The 20,300-nt window shown below is 49.2% G+C and overlaps 9 protein-coding genes across 9 annotated transcripts; 7 read left to right on the plus strand and 2 right to left on the minus strand.

Moving 5' to 3' along the window:
- Positions 1-1,531: 1,531 nt before the first annotated feature.
- Positions 1,532-5,460, plus strand: ASPWEDRAFT_166484 (uncharacterized protein; the record flags this gene model as incomplete). The annotated part of the gene is made up of 2 exons (XM_040829999.1): positions 1,532-4,042; positions 4,102-5,460. 2 exons carry the CDS (start codon positions 1,532-1,534, stop codon positions 5,458-5,460), a joined length of 3,870 nt encoding a protein of 1,289 aa, XP_040694090.1.
- Positions 5,461-6,098: 638 nt separating this feature from the next.
- On the plus strand, positions 6,099-7,634 carry ASPWEDRAFT_123288 (emp24/gp25L/p24 family protein). The gene is made up of 4 exons (XM_040829175.1): positions 6,099-6,470; positions 6,566-6,692; positions 6,759-7,059; positions 7,119-7,634. Exons 1-4 carry the CDS (start codon positions 6,255-6,257, stop codon positions 7,135-7,137), a joined length of 663 nt encoding a protein of 220 aa, XP_040694091.1. The 5' UTR covers positions 6,099-6,254; the 3' UTR covers positions 7,138-7,634.
- ASPWEDRAFT_166486 (uncharacterized protein) lies at positions 7,534-8,106 on the plus strand (the record flags this gene model as incomplete). The annotated part of the gene is made up of 2 exons (XM_040830000.1): positions 7,534-7,901; positions 7,962-8,106. 2 exons carry the CDS (start codon positions 7,534-7,536, stop codon positions 8,104-8,106), a joined length of 513 nt encoding a protein of 170 aa, XP_040694092.1.
- ASPWEDRAFT_33804 (succinate dehydrogenase assembly factor 2) lies at positions 8,087-9,362 on the plus strand. The gene is made up of 2 exons (XM_040833866.1): positions 8,087-8,648; positions 8,700-9,362. The coding sequence occupies exons 1-2, from the start codon at positions 8,192-8,194 to the stop codon at positions 9,119-9,121; spliced, it is 879 nt and encodes a 292-aa protein (XP_040694093.1). The 5' UTR covers positions 8,087-8,191; the 3' UTR covers positions 9,122-9,362.
- Positions 9,363-9,792: 430 nt separating this feature from the next.
- On the plus strand, positions 9,793-11,312 carry cpcB (40S ribosomal protein RACK1). The gene is made up of 4 exons (XM_040833867.1): positions 9,793-9,899; positions 10,001-10,127; positions 10,245-10,562; positions 10,794-11,312. Exons 1-4 carry the CDS (start codon positions 9,820-9,822, stop codon positions 11,217-11,219), a joined length of 951 nt encoding a protein of 316 aa, XP_040694094.1. The 5' UTR covers positions 9,793-9,819; the 3' UTR covers positions 11,220-11,312.
- ASPWEDRAFT_33807 (TPR domain protein) lies at positions 11,266-13,351 on the minus strand. The gene has a single exon (XM_040833868.1). The coding sequence runs from the start codon at positions 13,245-13,247 to the stop codon at positions 11,757-11,759; it is 1,491 nt and encodes a 496-aa protein (XP_040694095.1). The 5' UTR covers positions 13,248-13,351; the 3' UTR covers positions 11,266-11,756.
- Positions 13,352-13,483: 132 nt separating this feature from the next.
- ASPWEDRAFT_33808 (SOS response-associated peptidase) lies at positions 13,484-15,288 on the plus strand. Its single transcript, XM_040833869.1, has 3 exons — positions 13,484-13,593; positions 13,664-14,189; positions 14,275-15,288. The coding sequence occupies exons 1-3, from the start codon at positions 13,567-13,569 to the stop codon at positions 14,997-14,999; spliced, it is 1,278 nt and encodes a 425-aa protein (XP_040694096.1). The 5' UTR covers positions 13,484-13,566; the 3' UTR covers positions 15,000-15,288.
- ASPWEDRAFT_100948 (uncharacterized protein) lies at positions 15,172-16,109 on the minus strand (the record flags this gene model as incomplete). Its single annotated transcript, XM_040827344.1, has 5 exons — positions 15,172-15,238; positions 15,322-15,352; positions 15,416-15,495; positions 15,547-15,956; positions 16,011-16,109. 5 exons carry the CDS (start codon positions 16,107-16,109, stop codon positions 15,172-15,174), a joined length of 687 nt encoding a protein of 228 aa, XP_040694097.1.
- A 188-nt stretch (positions 16,110-16,297) lies between these two features.
- ASPWEDRAFT_33812 (RNA polymerase II mediator complex middle subunit MED1) lies at positions 16,298-18,390 on the plus strand. Its single transcript, XM_040833871.1, has one exon. The coding sequence runs from the start codon at positions 16,605-16,607 to the stop codon at positions 18,315-18,317; it is 1,713 nt and encodes a 570-aa protein (XP_040694098.1). The 5' UTR covers positions 16,298-16,604; the 3' UTR covers positions 18,318-18,390.
- The last annotated feature ends 1,910 nt before the right edge of the window (positions 18,391-20,300 follow it).

A 20,300-nucleotide genomic window follows, 5' to 3' on the forward strand; every position in this document is an offset into this window, starting at 1 on the left:
CACCGGTTGATTTGCAGAAGAATCAGTGTAGAATCAGAACAGAAATACAGTCACAGAGTAATAAGAGATAAAGTGCATACGTAGATACTCAAAAGTAGGTTGTCTCAGTGTCAATCAGTTGAAAGCACATGCACTTCTACTACCTCCCTATTCGAGTCTTCTGTAACTTCCTAGATAGGAGATCTGGTCGGATATCCCGTACCGGAAATACATGACCATTTTTCCATTTTTTCCATCGAGAACAGGCTATCTGCCCCTAGACAGTGGAGCACAACGACAAACAATCAACACCAAAGAAAGACGATCGAATGAGAAACAAGGTTTGGCCTCCTATTAGGCTGGAAGGCAGTCTACTATTACCTCAGACGACCCAAGGTGTTCCTTGGTTCTCGGATCGATAGTCTCAAATCGACGATGGGGGGGGGGAAACCTCCGAGACGGACTATCATCTGTTCTCGTAATTTATTGACTTGCGATGAAAGAGATGAACTGATGAAGGGTAATAAATTGGAATATAAGATAAAGAACAAAGATATAAAAAGAAGAAAAGCAATTCTGCCGATGCCGATGAAAACGTCGCCGCAAAAGAAAGCAATTGCAGGGTCTGAGGGTCGGTTAGGTTGGACCTAAAGTGTTCCATGGCTTCCATTGGCTGTTTCGGCCCCTTTTGCTTCCCCTGTCCTGGGACGTTGGTGATACACACCCTGGTACATAGTAGAGTATTAGATACAGTTAACAGAGATACAGAGTACAGTAGAGAGTAGAGATACACAGAGTAGAGGGAGAATAGAGGGAGAGAAGGATCGTACCTGATAGAACTCTGGTTAATACCGAATGAATCCATGGATGAACAACTCCAATATCAGTGGCAATTCGTTCCCCGTTGTCGATCAGGACAGGGACCTCGTGCCTGGTGAAACTGTGGCCGCCTCTACTCGTGCTTCTCTCCACCCACCCGTCCAGTTTCACCCAGAGGGAAGAAAATTACACTTGCGCTATCGGCTGTCCACCCCGACAACACGAATTCATATGGCTCCACCTCTCCTTATTCTCGTCCAGCTGTCTATCTGTCAGTCCGTCTGTCGCTCGTCTTTTCTTTCTTCTTGTCGCCTTCAGCTCCCTTTGTGTTGCTGTCTGCTGGATCTTTCTTGACGAGTCAGTCGGTGTTCCGTCATTTACTGACAGGCTATATACTACCGTCTGTCGGCCTCCTGACTGCTTCTTTTCCCTTCCTTTCTTTTATTGCTTTATTTCCTTCCATTTCCTTTCTCTTATGACGCTATAATATCAACCTGTGTGATGAGATGAATGAATATCACCTAATAAATCTCACGGGTATGTCTATCATTCCCTGTACCACTGCTGGGTTTGAGTGCCTACTACAGCAGGGGTGGGCTGTGTAAGAATGCAAAGCAAGCTGACCAGACACATCCAATCGGCAGAATGATCTAGTATTTGATTTACGTTGGGATCCCTTTGAAACCAAAATAATATCTATTCAGCCAATTCTCCTTCCATCGCGGACGGGAAAATGGCAACAATACATCCCTCCAAAGGCCCCGAGTCTTTCGACTTGGGCGTTGCCCGTTCGCGCAGTACCAGCATGTCCAGCGATTCGCAACTTCCTCGGAGCAATCTGTTTGCTCCCCCGCCCGTCAATCCCCCGCCGGCCTTTATCGCATCATCTGCCGCTTCGCAGATCATCACCGCGGACCAGGAATTCAACACGGCCGATTTTGTAGCCGAAGACGAAAGTGGCACAGGTGCGAGCGCTCTCGTCACGCCAGCAGCTCTCGGGCTCTTGAACGGGTTTCTTGACCATCTCCTTTTCAATATTTTGGCGGCGTCCAAATCGACACAATTAACATCCATCCGACCAGCGGTGGCCGAGGTGTTGAAACCCCGGCTCGCGAAAGAGGTCGTCTCCGCCGCAGATGACGAACTGAGTGAGTACATGGGCGGCGCGGAAGATGAACAATACGACTTCCGCGGGGGTCGGGAACCCGCCGGGGAATTTGACCTGCTTCGCTCGTGGAAACTGACCCGTCTGCGCTGCATGGTGTATACACGGTTGGGTGATATGGAGGAGGACGACGAGGATGAGTATATCGCGCAAGATGGCCTTGTCGATCGAGAAGGTGCCCCGCGGAGATTCACCAGCCACGAAGGCAACATCACTCCCGCGGCTGCCATCTTCCTCACATCCATTATCGAACATCTCGGTGAGCAGGGGTTGGTGATCGCCGGTGAAACGGCCCGGTCTCGATTGGCAACGAGACTCGGCGTTGAGCACGACGAGGTCACCGAATCAGGCGCGGAGCGAGGCAGTATGAACCGCCTTGTGGTGGAAGATCATGACATGGAAAAGCTGGCCTTGAATGCGACTCTGGGAAGACTTTGGCGCACTTGGAGAAAACGTCTTCGCGCGCTCACTCTCTCGCGCACTGTCTCTAGAGAATCATTTATGCGCCGTAACATCACAAACCCGACCCTAGCTGGTAGTCGCAAGAGCAGCATCGTCACCATCGATGAGATGCAGCCGCACTCTATCGAATCGCAAGCCACTGGACCCAAAGAGCTTGACCCTGCCTCCATCCCACTGCCGATGAGCGAGCACGATGTCAAGGAAATCGAGATCCCGGGTTTTCACGCCGATATAGATGGCGAGATCCAGACTATGCAGGCCGTGGTCGCCCACAAAGTCCGCCCCAGGAGTTTGATGGTCCTCTGTTCGCCCTCCACTTCTTCACCAAGATCACCATCATCCATGACAAGCTCTCCCGTTACTCCAATCCAGATCGGAAAAACGCGCCATGCCCGATCGAGATCTTTGCCCAACGCCTCCTCTGACGCACCGAGCGCCCCAGAAGGTGAAAACACTCTTGCTCAAGCCTCTCCCACCCCGTCTGAAGAACGACGAAGGCTGGAAACTATGTATGAGCACGAGGAACCAGTGGAACCTACTGAGTTCAAGATGGCTGTCGCTTCCAAGTCGCAGCAAGGCGAAGTCACGACAGAGGAGGGAGTGAGCAGTGTTGCCGAACAGAAAAGGAGTCGTGATTTGGAAGCCCCTATTACATCCCCGCAGACTGATGCATCGTCGCTTGAAGTTGCAACTAGTCAAATCAGTAGCGCACAGACTTCAGCTGAGGGCATGAGCGATCGGCAACAAGAGGATTCAGAGGAGATTTTTGAAGGGCGCGGAATGTGCGAAAAAGCCCCTAAGCCGGTTTCTATACAACGACCCAAGCGAAAATCCAGCAGGGACCCGTCGAGAAGAGAAGACAGGTCAATTTCTTCATCTGTGGCCAGCGAACCAGCGGTGCAGACTGTCGCTGAAGATCGGCCGCCAACGCAAGGGGGGGGAGACTCCCCACCAGTGCAGCACGCCGTCAGTGATAACAATGCTCCTAAAGAACCCTCCGAATCAGTTGCCTCTTCCACCACATCCCCTGCCCCTCAAACTTTCCTCGCAAACGATGATGATGATGACGACGACGATAATGACTCCGTGGCCGTGGCCAGCAAGCCAGTTCAGGACCTGGCGGGTATTTCAGAACCCGGTAGACCCGCCTCTGGTGAAAGCGGACGCTCTGAACGCTCGCGCACTCGACCAAAGCCCAGCCCTTTGTCTCTCACAACATCAAGTTTGCATGGTCAAGGACGGTCAAGCCCGACAGTAACAACACCTGGAACCGAACGAGCAGCTGTTCAGCGCTTGTCATCCCGGCCATCGACATCAATGGCCTCCTCTACCTATTCCAGATCTCGTCGATCAGACAGCTTCAGCAGCGCCCGTGAAAAACGTCCAGTTACGGCCGGATCAACCACATCTCAAGTTTCGCACAAACTGAAAGGCCTTATTAGCCGACCACAGGGTGATTCCGGCTCTACGCGCGTTCGAAGCTCCTCTGAGACAAGTCGAGCATCTGCTGATAGCGGCGAATCGGCGTACGCTGATAGATCTGGATTGGATAAGTTGATCCGCAGCGATGAAACGATTCACTTCACCCTCACACCGAGGAGCATGAGGGAGATGGAGGTAAGTAGATTATATATCAGATCATTTTTGGAACATTATCGCTGACTTGCGCTATTAAGATACCTGATTCGCCCCGATGGAGAGCTAATCGTTCGGACACTGCGGACTTGGCTGACCTCCTGAAAAATACGCCTCTCCCCGGAGATGAATCGCGACCGCGAACATCCAACGCCTCTTCCAGAGGAACATTGGATTTCCCACCGGTTTCCAAATCCAAATCTTCCGATCTACCCAAACACAAACCCACTATCCAAGAACCCCGATCGAGCCTGGGGCAAAAACCGAGACTGGGCGCGGCACGGGATGCAAGGGCGACCAATGGATCAACTCGTGATTTTGCCGACTTTCTCAAGTCCACCGGCCCTGATACTCCCCGAAGCGTGCCTGACGGTGCCCAGTCCCCGCGCTCGCGCCGGCTCTCGGACGCTACTATCATATCCAAGAAGTTTTCGCGGCCTGCAAGCGCTCTCTCGAAGGACGCGGCTTCAACTCGGAGTAGCCCAAAGCTGCAGGCTCGCCCCGCCGCAGCCGCAAAGAGTGAGCAAACCTCGGACCTAATAGACTTCATTCGCGAAGGACCACCAATGTCAGGAGCTCATCGCATTCCTCGTACAGTTGCTCCTTTCCGGAATACAATGGACTCAGATGACTTGCGGCCATTCGACTCTGCACAACTTCAGCAAGATCCCCCTACCAGAGACTCGGTTGCCAGCACTCAAGATGAGTCCGTGGCGAACAAGTCCCTTGCCTCATTTGGATCACGCACTGGACTTCTCGATTCTGTCGCCCGCACGAACGCCCAAGCAGCGCCTATCAAACAGGCACCGCCGCCTTCAAGTAGCGCAAATGAATTTGACGACCCCTTCCCAGTGCGGAAACAACGCCGAGTGCCAGACCCCTACGCCATTGATTCTGATGACGATGACGATGAGTTGGAAGAGCTCCTAGAGCCATCAAAACCGAAGCGAGAGGAAGAAAGCTTGATTGACTTCCTGCGTAATGCTCCTCCGCCCGAGTCGGACACGCCGCCACAGCCTCTGGCTATCGACGTATCATCATACAAGAGCTCTAGCCTTGCAAACGCGTCCTCTATGAAGGCTCGCTTTCTTCGCACCACTGGCGGCTCTTCGAAGTCTTCCACGCGACAAGACTCCGGTAACTTTTCTGCCGGTCAATCAAACTATGCTGCGAAGGTTGGCCAGGAGCGGGGTGCAGGAGCTGCAGTTCATGTCACTCACGGTACACCACCTGCTCAGTCTCAGAGACAGACTGATACCAGCGCACTGGCCGACTTCCTTAGAAACACTGGACCCCCGGAGCCTCCAGCTAGAGCTGCATCCTCGCTCGCAGGCAGCAAGAAAGAATCAACAAACACTCTTTCTCGGCTCTTTGCCCGTCGGAAGAAGGTCGAGGCCTGATGTATTCCTCTTCCAGTCTTTCTTTCTTCTTAATTTCTTTCTTTTCATCTCTTTTCCTTTCCTTTTTTCTGCTTTCACCCTTGAGTCTGTTGAGATCATGAAACGACCACGTAACTGGCAGGTGTCGTGCTTTTTTGAGCGTTCTAAGCCAGTGTGATGATAAATTGTCTATTTCCAGTCCACGCTATATTCCCTTTCTATTTTGAGTTCCTCACTCTCTTTTTCATTTTCTTTGCAGACGATCTCGAGTCCATACCTTCTCCACCTTATATCCAGCCTATGGTTTTCTTCGTCTTTGATTTCTCTGGCAATATATCCCCTATTTTCTTTTCAGATTCATATGTCTTACTTTTTTCAAAGAACATCTGGGGTTCTTGGATACCAATGGTATGCATTTTGTTTTGGATTTTCAGCGTTTGGGATACTTATTTTGGTGGAACTGTATGATTTTCTTTTCTATACTATTCTTGGGACTACTAGTACTGTACATAAAAGCTTAGAGCTCAGCTCAACGAAATCTACTACCCTCACGAAATGGCTTTCTCACATAACGTATTTTCCAAGATAACAACAATAGATGACAAGTAAACAATATCATTGTCCACATAAAACGCGTGCCTGACTTGGTGTTTTGTTGTCCCAAACCTGCCCGGAACATCATTGATCCCGCACCTGCAGGACCCCTTAGCAGCGGCGTGGCATCAGCAGCTCTCCCGAGCACCCTCAATCAAGACATTTCCAGTTAACCTCACCGTCCGCCCCGGCGAACAGATTCCCTAACATCTCCATTGACAATGGGGGCTTCCGGATTCAACATGGGGACTATCCTCGGTTTCTTCCTTCTCGTCGTCCAGCTTGCCTCTGCGCTCAAGTTTGATTTGCCCGCGATCTCCGGCCACAACGTCAAGAACGAACGATGCATTCGCAATTTCGTCTTCAAAGACCAGCTCGTCGTGGTCACTGCTATTGTGGATGGTCAGAAGGGTGATGGGCAGTCTGTGAACATGCACGTATGTGGGAAATCTATACCCAGGAAAGGGTAGTGGAAAGCACAGGTGTTGCTTTCGCTAGTATATATCTTGAGGACTAACGAGGTTCTGTACAGATCAAGGATTCGCTCGGCAACGACCACGGTCGTCCTAAGGATATTGTGGGAGAGACTCGACAGGCGTTTACTTCGCCCTCGGACACCGCTTTCGATGTGTGCTTTGAGAACCTGCTTGTTTCTCGTAGTAAGTCCGCGGTGCAATCAATCATCTGATTGGAACACTGTTTACTAACTATTTTGCTTTATCTAGACGCCGTCTCGAACCCCCACCGTAGCATCGAACTCGACATTGACATTGGCGCTGATGCCCGTGACTGGTCTAGCATTCAAGTCCAGGAGAAGCTCAAGCCCGTCGAGGCGGACCTCCGTCGCATTGAAGAGATGGTCGGGGAGATTGTTAACGAAATGGAATACCTCCGCGCCCGTGAGCAGAGACTCCGCGATACCAACGAGAGCACCAACGAGCGTGTCAAGTGGTTTGCGTTCGGTACTATGGGCATGTTGGTTGGTTTGGGTGCCTGGCAGGTGGTGTACCTGCGGGCTTACTTCCGGTATGCATCGACTGCTTTCTTTGTTGGATTTGGATCGTTGCTAACGTGTTCGACTTTAGATCCAAGCACCTTATCTAGATTGTTTGATTATTTCAGGTTTCTCTTGCCCAGTGTGGAACGGTTCAATGATTGTTTTAAAACTTGTTTTTATGGAAAAGACGGAATTTTTCCAATTACACCGGCTGAGTGTCTTTGAGCTTATGTAGTCTCGATATCTTTTCACGGCATATTGTTTAAATATTTATGACTCCTATGATACAATTTACTTGTCTGGTCAATTCTACTTCGGGGTTCAATCCATAGTAATTTCCCAAACTGATGCCCAATTCATTCCAAGTGTATCAGTAAGAGTGAAACCTTCCTGATCTCATCTCCAACATATCTCTATTCAATTACAACCACCATGTCCCTCCCAAAACAGTACAAGAAAAGCTTCATACCCCTCGAGTCAGACCGGACATATTCAACACCTTAATGCATGAACTTGGAGTCTCCCCTCGCCTCCAATTCATCGACGTCTACTCGATCCATGACCGTCCCGTCGAGGCTCCGATAAAAGCCTTGATTCTGAATATCCCACGCTGCGAGGCTTACGATTGTAGAGATATGGGTGTTGCCAAGAGAGCCTACAACCTTGTTGCAGATGCTGGTTCGACAGAAATCCCAGTTGACAGCGACTCCGTAGATCATCATTATGCCTGCTTTGTCAAGTCAAGACAAAGGACGCTGCTTGAATTAGATGGAGAAGCGCATGGACCGATCTGCCATGGTTCCGAAGAGCTGGATGTTTGGAACCATGGAATGGCGAAGATCAAGGAGAGATATATCCGGAATAATGAGAGGTTAGCATTTAGTATTCTGGCTTTGTATGAAAGCGAAGATCCATGATGATATTGAAATAGAGACCGGTTTGATGTTGCAAATGCATGCGCATCGGTTGGTGTTTGGCTGATGCAAACACGGCAAACACAAGCAATGACACCGGATGATGTCAATCCCGTCATTGAATTATTCATCCATATTGTTCGCAAGACCATCCCCGGATGATAACTCTGGCGGATTCGATTTCCCCAACTTTCTCTCTAGAACTCTTTTCTTCAAACTATTTCAATTGAGAGAAAGATTTAACACAATGGCCGCCCCACGACTCATCACTCGCTTCTTGCGACCTTCTACACCCTCCCTCCCCTTCACCACCTTCACCCGCACCTTCGGAAGCTCGGCTGTTCACCAGAAAGACAACAGCAATGTGAACGATCGCGCACCCTCGACGGCGCCTGCGCACCGTGAGAACCAGACCTCCAAGCCCCCGAATCAGTTCGTCCCGAACACCACGTCGACCATGACCAAGGACTTCCCCAATATCGGCGAAAGGCCTGCGCCGCCGGATATGTTGAACTCGGTCGACCCGAACTACAGGCCTGCCGATCCGTACCCAGGAAAGGTTGAGCATTTCACTGGCGGTAGACAGGCGCCTGGTGCGCAGAAGCCGGAGCTGGGTGTTGGTGAGATGGAGGGTATTACCTTCAAGGTTGAGCCGCTTAAGCGGAAGGGCGAGGATCCGGCGACCATGAGAGCTCGGTTATTGTGTTTGTTCCCCCTGCTGCCCAAAGAAGAATAGGATGCTAATAGACGCTCAGACCAAAGCCGTAAACGGGGTATCCTCGAGTCCGATCTCCTCCTTTCCACATTTGCCGATGTCTACCTTGCCGAGATGACACCCGAGCAGCTGCAGGAGTACGACCGTTTCCTCGACGAGAACGACTGGGATATTTACTACTGGGCCACCCAGGACCCACCAACAGAAGAATCGCCAGCCGAAGACACCCTGACAGAGACCTGGAAGCGCACCGGCGCCAAGAGCGGCGAGTGGAAGCAGACCATCGGTGCCTTTAAGGCGGCATACCGACCTGTGCCGACACGTTGGGCCGAGTCGGATATCTTGGCCCTGCTCAGGCAACATGTGCGTGACAAGAGCGCGACTGGATTTCACTCCGCGAAGAATAAGAAGACTGCGGGTGGTGGGCTTGGAAGAATGCCCAACGTCCAGATCTTTGACTAGAGTGGGTTGATCATGGTTCGTCTTTGAAAAGCGTTATACAAAAGGGTTATATTTCGATACTGCATTTGTTCCTTGGGGCTTGTATAATACGCAATTGATCTTTTGCAATATGTACCATTTGAATGATATCGTCTTTGGATGCTAGTTGTTTAACATCATAGCTGTGCTGTCTTGGGGCATGTATATGGATGCTGTGACAGGCCTGCAGAAGACAGTTGACCCACTATTTCGTAGAATATGCATGACTGATCAAGTCGATTTACTTGGAAGTCATGAGAAGATCATTCGATGGCATCTTGTTCGAGTAGGAATGACGTTATGCTAGGCATAGACGTATAGACCTTGGCGATGTATTTACTTCTCAGTCAAGAAGGTTGAGATATTATCCCAGCATTCTTCTCAAGATCCGTAAGCTTATGGAATAATTAATGACTAAAGATATAGATCGCTACATACGTACTTAGTACGAGTTCTCAATATCTAGATCTATATATCACGTGACTCGCTTAGGCTTAGGGCTTATGGGCCACACAATGAGCGGAACGGCGGGTGCGTTAGGGCTTAGGCGTGCTCTCTGCTCCTCCTCCTCGACGCTGTGATTTTATCCCAGCCCCAGAGTCAACGACAATTGCTCCGCCCGCGTTCAACCTCCTCCTCTCTCCTCTCGCGGTCCCTTCATCGTCTCCCAGACTCCGATCATGGCTGAGCAGCTGGTCCTTCGCGGAACCCTCGAGGGTCACAATGGCTGGGTTACTTCCCTGGCTACCTCTTTGGAGAAGTAAGGGAACCACCGAAATTATACCCTGAAGAAAAAGATGGCGATGTTGGTTGAATTTGGACAATTGGATTCTGACTTGATTTTTTTTCCTTCAATTTTAGCCCCAACATGCTGCTTTCTGGCAGTCGCGACAAGACTCTGATCATCTGGAACCTTACCCGCGACGAGGAGGCCTACGGTTACCCCAAGCGCTCCCTCGAAGGTCACTCCCACATCGTTTCTGACTGTGTATGCTTGCTCCGATCCACAACCCTTTTGAAAAGAGACCGGGAATGAGAACCGGAAGAAGGAAACATGAAAAACATGAGATAAGGATGTTTTGGCTGACCGCGGTTATCTATGCAGGTCATCTCCTCTGACGGCGCCTACGCTCTGTCCGCCTCGTGGGACAAGTCTCTCCGTCTTTGGGAGCTCGCCACTGGAAACACCACCCGCAGCTTCGTTGGCCACACCAACGATGTTCTCTCCGTTTCCTTCTCTGCCGACAACCGTCAGATCGTCTCCGCCTCGCGTGACCGCAGCATCAAGTTGTGGAACACCCTCGGTGACTGCAAGTTCACCATCACCGACAAGGGCCACACCGACTGGGTGTCTTGCGTCCGCTTCAGCCCCAACCCCCAGAACCCCGTCATCGTCTCCGCTGGCTGGGACAAGCTCGTGAAGGTATGCTTTGAAAATTTCGATTTTTGCCCCTCCAAAACTGTCCCCCATTGTTCAAATGATGTTTGCATATCTACGTATTTGCTACTTCAGAGCCTTCTGGCCATGAGACAACCATTCACCCAATGCCTGATGAACGACTTGACAATTTTTTATTGCTGCTGTTACATGCAAAACCAGCTTTTATTTTTCCTCCACTTTGCTTGAGTGAAGCTAACGGAAAATTTCAATCAGGTTTGGGAGCTCGCTTCCTGCCGCCTCCAGACCGACCACATCGGTCACTCCGGCTACATCAACACCGTCACCATCTCCCCCGACGGATCCCTCTGCGCCTCCGGTGGCAAGGACGGTACCACCATGCTCTGGGACCTTAACGAGTCCAAGCACCTCTACTCTCTCCACGCCGGTGACGAGATCCACGCCCTCGTCTTCTCCCCCAACCGCTACTGGCTCTGCGCTGCCACCACCACCAGCATCACCATCTTCGACCTCGAGAAGAAGAGCAAGGTTGATGAGCTCAAGCCCGAGTACGTCGAGAAGGGCAAGAAGGCCCGTGACCCCGAGTGTATCTCGCTGGCCTGGAGCGCCGATGGCCAGACTCTGTTCGCTGGTTACACTGACAACAAGATCCGTGCTTGGGGTGTCATGTCGAGGGCATAAATGTGAGGATGAGCGATGACGGAGGAGAGGAAATCTTTTTTGAAACAAAAAAAAGGGCAGGCATTGGTTGGGATGTATGAGCCATGAGCAATGAAGCACTTCTGGGCCGAGTCCCATTTTCGAGTCTCCGGCCCCAGGGTTTTTCTGACATGTCTAGCTTACTCGATTCGTCATAACTCCGAATGTCTGGAATCTTGTGAAGGATGGCATGCGATGTTCTAATACCATTTAAGAAAGGCATCATAAAAAAAATTTCCTATTTCTTAAAAAGCGTTTTTCGCGTGCCTTACCCCTCCACACCCCTCCCCTTGTCCCCAGATGCCCTTGATATCATTATCAGTCAGTCTCTTCTTGTATTCTCTTTGATACTCCAAAGTACATCTTGATTTCAATTGCTTTGCATTGTATCCTTGTAACTCGTAACGACGGAAGAAAAATTCTTTTATGATACAAAATTTTTATCATTTTAGGAGATGCTAGATCGATATATCCTTTCCTCTATAATAAACACCGTACTATACAAGTGTCTTCTTTACCCTATTGCGCTTTGTGTTCCTTTTGCTCTTTTTCTTTCTTGGTTATCCTCTTCAATCCATCCTTTGAAACCATCAAGCCCTCCTCGCCCTCCCCGTCCTGGAACTTTTCAAACATACGCTTCGACTCATCGAAGTACTTCCGGGCCTCGCCCAACTTATTCTGGGCTTCGAAAAGTTCACCAAGATTATATTTGGCCGCGGCACAGCCCAAATCACAAAATCCATCCTTGATTGACTTGTCGATCTTAGAGTCAACCTCGATGGTTTTCTTGCACCACTGCTTGGCGGCCTCAATCGCTTGATCTTTCGTGATTCCAGGCTGCGGGCGCCATTTATTCGTCACCTGTGCACCCATCGCTGTGGCAATGCCGTTGAGAAGTATGACTTGCTTGCAGGATGGTGAGTTGCCTTCTTCAATGCGAACCAGCTCCAACGAACGCATGCAGAGTGGAATGGCAAGCTCGTACTTCTCCTGTTTCACGTAGGTGAAGCCAAGGTCTTGCAAAGCGGCTGCGATCTCAGTTCGGTTCAACCATGTGCTCTGGTCCTCTGTCTCCAATCCACCACCAATGGGGAGTCCCAGGCTTTCACGACGGCGTAGTTCCTTCAAACTCAGTTCAACCGCGGCGACCAGGGACTCTTCGGCCTTCTTCTCATCCTGGATGTAATCGCTTGAATACAGTTCCGCCAGGTGCATTTGCATGCCCACAACCTTCTTCAAAGCCTTGTCCCGCTGAAGATTTTCATACTCTTCCAGCTGTCTGAGCCTTTCCTCCGTCGCCAAGATCTCTGGGTCGTTGATTTGAATAGTGCTCTTTGGCTCGGTCTCGGCTTTCTTATCTTGAGCTTCCTCCTTAACGGTTTCATTCTTTTTCCTTCCGTCTTCGATCCACTTCTGTGTCTCCTTCTTGGTACGCTCGAGCACTTCGATTGCAGGCTTCATCAGTCCAGCGTCCTCCAACATCTTTGACACTGCGATTTTAATGCCCAGCACCTCATCCGAGAACGGATGCATCCCCATCTCGTTAGCAATTTTCAGCGCATCCTTATATGCCTTGAGTGCCTTGTGCGGGTTGAGATCGATATCCGTATAGTAAACAGCTGTTCGGAGCGCGTCGGCGACCGGGGGTGGGAATTTCTGGTACTGAGGGCCGACGTAGACGACTTCGACAAAGGCAATGTAGGTAAATATCAAAGCTGCTCCGATGGTAGATATGATGGCGAGCGGTAGGAGGATAGGGTTCTTGCGCCATATTCCCTTCGAAGCTTCTCGGAAGCCAAGCTTCATTCGCTGAGAAAAGGAGATATTGCGGGTTTGAGATCGAGCATATCTTGTCAAAAGCGGGAATGATGATTGTTGGGGATTGGTTCTGCCGAATCTAGAATGGATTGCTGGTCGAGTACCGCTTGATATTGATCGATTTAAGGATTGATTGTATCTTAAGGCTTTGGGCGCAGAGGCGCTAACGCGCCGCGCTGCTGCACTGAACATTCTCTTCTTCTGTTTTATTTAATCCGCAGGCGTTATATTGTCAGAATTAACAAATTTATGAAATGAAAGGAGATGACAATGGCAGTCTGTGGGGTGGAATAGACTTCCAAGTTGAGGGTGGGAGGAAAGAAATTGGGGTGATCCCGCCAGCCAGAAGAAGCTCCTTGGTCCAAGCGCCTCTTCGCCGATATGACGTCGGAATCATCGACCTTTGGACGTTTCCACCAACACCCTAACGAGAGATGTCTTTTCAAAATATTATAATCCATTTATGACTGGAACCTATCCTAACTAGTTCACTTGCTACTTTAGTTTCAAAATGTGCGGGCGATATGCTCTGGGGGTGGTACGTGTGGAATCTTTCCCATGTGAATTCATTTCGCACTGGCTAACTGGGTCAATTTGTGCAATAACAGCGCATGGCCTTCGTTCAGCAGCGTATGCGGGAACAGGGAATGCCAGTAGATGAAGCTCCTGAAGATGACGAAGTAAGAGAGACGTACAACTTTGCGCCGGGCAACATGGGCGCAGTCTATCGAGCCGACGACGGTCCTTACCGCGGCCACGGCGACCCGGAAGAACAAGATGGTACGGACAACCCAGAGCAGCAATCACTGGCGCGCGCAGATCCGCTTCATAAGAAGGAGCCCACATATAAGCTTCAAAGTATGAAATGGGGACTCATTCCGTTCTGGACCAAGCGCCAGCCGGACTATGGTTCTTTGATGCGAACTATCAACTGTCGCGATGACTCTTTGATCGATGACAAGGGAATGTGGACATCTATGAAACGGAAGAAGCGATGCGTTGTGGTCTGCCAGGGGTTCTATGAATGGTTGAAAAAGGGACCAGGAGGGAAGGAGAAAGTCCCGCATTATACCAAGCGCAAGGATGGTGACTTGATGTATTTTGCAGGGCTTTGGGATAGTGTTTCCTATCAAGGTAAGATGCTTGAGTTTGAGTGTATCTCAGATATGAAACCCTATCGAGGGTTTCGGACTACTGGACTAACATAAATTCGACATAGAATCTGAAGAGAAGCTCTATACATACACCATTATCACGACATCGTCAAATCCTTACTTGAAATTCCTTCATGATCGAATGCCAGTGATACTAGAGCCTGGAAGCGACGCAATGAAGACATGGTTGGATCCCAACAAAACTACATGGTCAAAGGAACTACAATCTATACTCAAGCCATATGAGGGTGAACTGGAATGCTATGCTGTTCCCAAAGAAGTCGGAAAGGTAGGGAACAACTCGCCCGATTTCATAGTTCCGGTAAGCAGCAAGGAGAATAAGAGCAATATCGCGAATTTCTTTGCAAATGCGAAGAAAAAGAAAGGCGAGCCGCAAATCAAGACAGAAAATGAAGATACCAAAGCACCTGAAAACGATCCTAGTTTGCTCGAGCAGAAAATCATGAAGGACAAAGATAAACAACGTACCACACAGGATGATGAGTGGAGCGAGGACAATGCTCCGGTGCCTGTACCGGGTGTCAAGAGAGAACGCCCTCTAGAAGACCCTGGTGATATTAGCGGCGAGGATATCAAGAAACAGAAGATTTACACGGCTGCTACACCTTCACCAAAGGCGCATAAGCTAGCAACGGCACCCAAGTCTTCGGAAATCTCTACAGGAAGGAAGACACGGAGTGCCACCCATAACATCACACCCTCAAAGAAGGCAATCGAAAAGAAATCGACTGATGGATCTCAACGGATCACGAATTTCTTCAGGAAATAATAATATGTAGTCACGTTCCCGCGAAGGTTTGAGATCTGTTTGAGTTCTCAACGGGCTGAGCCCAGGAGGCCAACTGTTCTTATTCTTTGAAAGGAGATTTCGACTGTCCAGCAGCTCTAACATAGTATTCAATCCAAAAAAAGTGTTGTTACATGGCATTTAGGGGTGTTCTCTACTGAGATCCCTGTTCACGCAACTTTTGAACCAACTTTTCTCTGAGAAAGGGACTTAAACCGAGACTAGATTTCGATGTTAGCGCCATAGCTAAAAGAAAAGAAAAAGAAAAGAAAAGAAAAGAAAAGAAAAAGGAAAGAGAACCTACATTCCATCCCGAGTAATGACTCTGTAGGTGCCTATTCTTGAATTAGTCTGAAAAACCCCCCAGAAAAAAATGATAGCTTTGCAATGTGCCTTACCGCTCGGTGAATAGTTTCCATTTTCTCCAACAAAGTTGCCTTCACTATCGACTTCAAGACTTCCAAAGATGTCCTCGGGCCTGTCGGTTTTCAGTAACACTCTTGGATGGGATCGGGCGAGGGTCGCTTACCATGGGATTCTTCCGTACTCCGGCGGGCGTCTTTCATCTGATATATGTATCCAGCCTCCTCTTCCAGCAGACCCAACACCTCCCTGGCCACTGGCTCCACCACTAGAATCTGCCGCATCACGACGTCTCCTAGCGCGTCCACCTGTCAATAGGACCCCTCCGGAGCTCAGATTAGCACCGGAGGTAGATATCATAACCTGTGCCTGGGATATAGCGTCCGGGTCATTATGCGCATTCTTGGACAAAACATCATGCAATGTTTCCAGGAACTTCGGGTTCTCTTTGAAGGAGTCTGGCGTCGGAGGCAGCTTAGAGGTAACACCAATCGCTACGTCCGGATTCGTTGGCTCGGATGGCAACAATGACAGGAAGTGGCTTTCGGTCGGGGATTTCTCGTTCGGAAATACATACTGCAGAAATGTGAGCTTTTTGGAACAGAAACATTAACGGGATTCAAAACCTACGATGTAGGGACTACCTTCCAGAGTGGACACAGAACGGATTTGTGTCCACTTGGGAAATCTGGAAGCTGCGCGAGCAGCAGCTGATCCAATGGCGAACATCTTGAAGCCAGTAATTGATTAATTAAACCTTGAATGGGGAATAAATGAAGTTCGAAAAATCAAAGCATTGGGGAAGCCGATCATCTTTGGGCTATGACGATTGAAGGCAAACAAGACAAACTCATGTGACTTTGTCTTCGCCGGGCTGTTGTTGCTAGATCGACCTTCCAGAACCGCAGGTGGAAATGGATTTATCAATGTCAATTCTCGATTAGCCGTTTCTTTTTTCTCGTTGCACCCCTTATTTTCTATCTCGGCGCTATGGATTTAATGTTGTTTTAATGGTCTAGCAGCTGTATCTTCCGTCAAATTTTACCTTTTCGCTCCTGAGAACAAGGAAACGGAGTCCGATCAGCGAAATATATTGCGGATGTTCAAAAGCACCTGACCTGTCCTTTGTGCCGTTATTTGTGTGATACCCAATTCCCAGACACAAATTAGTAGTTTTCTGCTTTCGAAGTTATTTGGTGCTCTCGGGGACACCAAGAAACTACCATGGCAACTCCATCTTCCAAGCCAAACCCAGGAGCGACTCCGACACATCTTACTTCGTCGCCACGTCCTTCAGGTTCAATGTCCAAGCCTATCGCCCATAAGTCACCATCAGCGAGGACTCCATCGGCTTCAGGGCCTGCTCATCCCCACCAGCCGAGCACTTCGTCACATCAATATGCTACGCCTCTCGCTGCAACTACAGGGATTGACGATGCCGTTACGTTTAGCTCACCATCAGCGCTTCTAGCGCTCGGTGGTTTCAGTGGAATTAGTCCGTCTCCAGCAGGTCATGATGGCTTGGTTGGTACTGGCATGAATGACAACGACATCCAGGCATTGGGGATGCAAGGGCTGAAACTTGGCACTGCACGCGATAGTGAAGAGGAACGCAGAAGACACATAGAAGATGTTGTTCATCTGCTGCGTACTCGAGTTGCAGGTAGAGGGGTGAGCAGAGAGGGAATCGAACGGTTAGCCCAACTTGAAGGCTTCGAGTCAATCTGGCAGGAGGATAACATCAATATTGCTGGTAACTTTGTCGACCTTGAAATTGAATTTTATCCGGGACAGAATGCGGTAAAGGATGTCAGTTTGAGTTATGCGACCCCAGAAGCCACGGACGGGGAGCGACGAGAGGAGGCTACGGCTGTTCTAAAACGCCATCTTATACAACCCCCCGATGAAGGTGACAGAGGGGTTTGGAAACCTCTGGCTGGGTTTTGCGAGAATCTTCAATGGCTTGCCAAGCTTGATAGACTCAGTCAAGAAGTCAACTGCTTCGAAGCGATCGAGGGTCTTTTCGAGAGCTTAAAACGAGTATGGGACGAGGAAAGCAAAAAACCGAAATTTGCTGGATCTTATGAGCATCTCTGCAGTGGGTGGATTGGCCGGCCATGCATACACAAAGGAAGCCGGATTGGATTCGGGCTGGATTATTGGGTACAACAAGCCCGGGCTTTAGATACAAAGCAAAAGAAAGTATCCCCTGATTCCATGGTAGTTGATCAGCCGTCTGATCAATTATCTGAAGAGGAAATGGGGATTCAGCAAAAGACTTGGAGTGTTATGATTGAATGTGAAGAAGGCTACCCGCCACTTCGCGTATCCAAAGACTGGGTGGGCTCCGAGATATTCACACCTATTAATTCCAACGAGATATCTTCATCAAACGAACCCGCGAATCCAGACGCTACGATGGTCAATTGGTCCGATCCACCACAGACTTCGAGTTCAATGAACCAAGGGCATTCAGATGCGATGGCTATCGACTCGGATATGATGGGATCCTCTGCGCCCAACCGTCGATTCGTCGCTAAAATAGAGCCCCCTCTTGATGTTCCTATCCTGGCGGCTTCGGATATCTACAGAAACCTAGGCTTACAATTGCCCCAAGAATTCAAGATGGTCACATACGATGGGTTGTTAGTTCCAGGGTGGTCACCTTTGTCAGCGGGAGATACGATTGGCATTGGCCCTGGCGACTCGCCTCAAATTGACCGAAGGAAACGCAGAATGCCTGTGCAGGCATTTGATCAAGAAGGCAAGCAGTGTACGAAACAGCACAGCTACACTTTCCAAGCGTTTGAGTCGGTTGCTGGCCGGACAATGCGTGATATCCCATTCTCACACCCGCGACAGCTTGCAGATATTCTTCCGGTATGTGCATTGTTATATCCTTGGCCATTGAATGATTTCTCACAAATATTATGTTGATGCTTTATAGATCCTGCGACAGTATGCTCTACTAGCGAGCATGATCCGCAAAATCTTTAACCCATCTACCAAGGATGACCATATCGAAAAAGATTTTAAACCGAATAGCTCTGTCAAGAACTCACCTAATTCCAAACCAGACAAACCAGCTCGCAAAGGGCTTATTGTTTTGAGCAACAAGGACCCCAATGAAGAAAAGCTCAACTCTCTATTGAACGGGCTTGGTTCAGACTCATCAGTGGGAGATGCGCATGGGGGTTTCATTCCCAAAGACGACGTTAAGGTCGATGTAACACTGCGGACACAGCTTGGGCAGGCACCCGTCATGATGCTCCTTTTCACGGTCAATGATGCCAGCCTTGGAAAGCCAGTGCCGGCCACTGAAGAACCTGGGATGAGCAAGATTTCGATCAATTTCGAGATCGGGTTGAATGGGCGCATCTCAGTTGTGGACACCTCTGGGTTGTGGGAGGACCAGGCCGCTGAGCAAGCGGCGGATGGGCAGAAGGAAGAGAAATCCGAAGTGCAGCAGAGAATTGCCAGGGTGTTGGAAATATCACAGGACCTGGGGATACTGGTAGAATGGATTTTGCGATGGCTACGACAGCGCAAAGACAGTAGTAGCTGAACCTACATGCATTGGAACTTGCTGGCCATTGTTGTATGGCATTTCAGATGCTTCGCGGTGGAGATCCCAAGTAATCTATCGGTCGATCATTGAGTGGGTACCAATTTTGGGGTACACTCATCCGAAAACATATGTTCCTGCGCATGGGGAAATATTATTACCGGAACGTTCGGTGTTTTTATTGCACAGAGACATTCCAGTCGCTTGCGATCCATCAATTTGCAGCTCCCCCAACCGGTGCAGTCACCTCTCCCGGTGTGACAAGTATGAAAATTCGAAGGATCATAAGCTGCAGAAATTCGAGCCTAACTGCAGCGGTATGGCTAGAACGTGGGAAGAGAAAGTCGAGAACCTTGCATAAGCTTTGATTCCAAGTGATGTGGCCACATAGCTCTGTGGGGACAGGGCGATGCATAGTCGGTGGAGCATATATAACAGTTGTATGATTCTTATTGCATGGGAAACTGCGGGAATAGAGAATTCATGATCCAAATTTGAAGCTAGCTGGCGATAGATCTGTCAGTCGGTTTGGACTGGGATTCTTGCATATACGTTCTATACAGGTAGAATCTGGCATCAAGGCATCAAGGGTTAGGCTTCTACTGTGTATTCTGTCCGTGCATGAATATTCCTGGACAGAACATGCATCTTGTAATTGTTATGACACGGCAATTGCGAAACGCCAGGTCTATAGATTATGAGGGATTAATGAAGCCAGTCAAGAGCATCGCGGCAAGCAAGGAGGACAACAAAAACAACCAGATGACACATTGAACTGACCGGAGAAAGAAAGGGTAGTAAAAAATAAAAAAATAAGGGGAAAAAGCAAAGAAAGGGTAGCATACCAAAAGACATCATGGATCAACTGCGCGAATTACTGTGGCGGATAGTACATGAATGATTTATTATTGAGCCAGTACTCCATATTTTCACCGAAAAAAGAAAAAAATGAGGTGAAAAATGGCTCATGATGAAGCAGAGATGCGCATGGATCATGTGGTGGAAATCGATAGTTTCAATCTTCGCAGACCGTCAGTTGGTGATGGTTATTGCCTCAGGCCCTGAAATATGGATTTGCACATGATTCCAGAAGAATACGGGGGCGTTGGGAAGTGTTGAAGCTAACCCCCGCAAAATCGTCGTTACAGCCAGGAGTTGCGTAGGACTAGCTACAACTGATTGGCTGCACAGGATGAAGTTTCACAAGTCCATATGATGTCTCTCTACAAGCCAACAGCATCATCTGATGTGTTTTATTTCATTCTTTTCCATTATTTGCATCAATTCAATCAATTATCATAATTCTTATTCAGATCGGCCCGGTGAGTGTGTCATGGCTTGATAGGCAGAGCCAA

This window comes from Aspergillus wentii (assembly GCF_001890725.1).
Source record: "Aspergillus wentii DTO 134E9 unplaced genomic scaffold ASPWEscaffold_1, whole genome shotgun sequence".
Taxonomy (NCBI): Eukaryota; Fungi; Ascomycota; class Eurotiomycetes; order Eurotiales; family Aspergillaceae; genus Aspergillus; species Aspergillus wentii.

Excerpts from the sequence above, each read along its gene's own strand:
- ASPWEDRAFT_123288 (XM_040829175.1), top strand. The coding sequence starts at position 6,255 with ATGGGGGCTTCCGGATTCAACATGGGGACTATCCTCGGTTTCTTCCTT. Across the intron at positions 6,471-6,565 it reads GGCAGTCTGTGAACATGCAC|ATCAAGGATTCGCTCGGCAA; the intron begins GTATGTGGGAAA and ends GGTTCTGTACAG. Across the intron at positions 6,693-6,758 it reads GAACCTGCTTGTTTCTCGTA|ACGCCGTCTCGAACCCCCAC; the intron begins GTAAGTCCGCGG and ends TGCTTTATCTAG.
- ASPWEDRAFT_33804 (XM_040833866.1), top strand. The coding sequence starts at position 8,192 with ATGGCCGCCCCACGACTCATCACTCGCTTCTTGCGACCTTCTACACCC. Across the intron at positions 8,649-8,699 it reads CATGAGAGCTCGGTTATTGT|ACCAAAGCCGTAAACGGGGT; the intron begins GTTTGTTCCCCC and ends ATAGACGCTCAG.
- cpcB (XM_040833867.1), top strand. The coding sequence starts at position 9,820 with ATGGCTGAGCAGCTGGTCCTTCGCGGAACCCTCGAGGGTCACAATGGC. Across the intron at positions 10,128-10,244 it reads CCCACATCGTTTCTGACTGT|GTCATCTCCTCTGACGGCGC; the intron begins GTATGCTTGCTC and ends TTATCTATGCAG. Across the intron at positions 10,563-10,793 it reads GCTGGGACAAGCTCGTGAAG|GTTTGGGAGCTCGCTTCCTG; the intron begins GTATGCTTTGAA and ends AATTTCAATCAG.
- ASPWEDRAFT_33807 (XM_040833868.1), bottom strand. The coding sequence starts at position 13,247 with ATGTTCAGTGCAGCAGCGCGGCGCGTTAGCGCCTCTGCGCCCAAAGCC.
- ASPWEDRAFT_33808 (XM_040833869.1), top strand. The coding sequence starts at position 13,567 with ATGTGCGGGCGATATGCTCTGGGGGTG. Across the intron at positions 13,594-13,663 it reads GGCGATATGCTCTGGGGGTG|CGCATGGCCTTCGTTCAGCA; the intron begins GTACGTGTGGAA and ends GTGCAATAACAG. Across the intron at positions 14,190-14,274 it reads GGATAGTGTTTCCTATCAAG|AATCTGAAGAGAAGCTCTAT; the intron begins GTAAGATGCTTG and ends AATTCGACATAG.
- ASPWEDRAFT_33812 (XM_040833871.1), top strand. The coding sequence starts at position 16,605 with ATGGCAACTCCATCTTCCAAGCCAAACCCAGGAGCGACTCCGACACAT.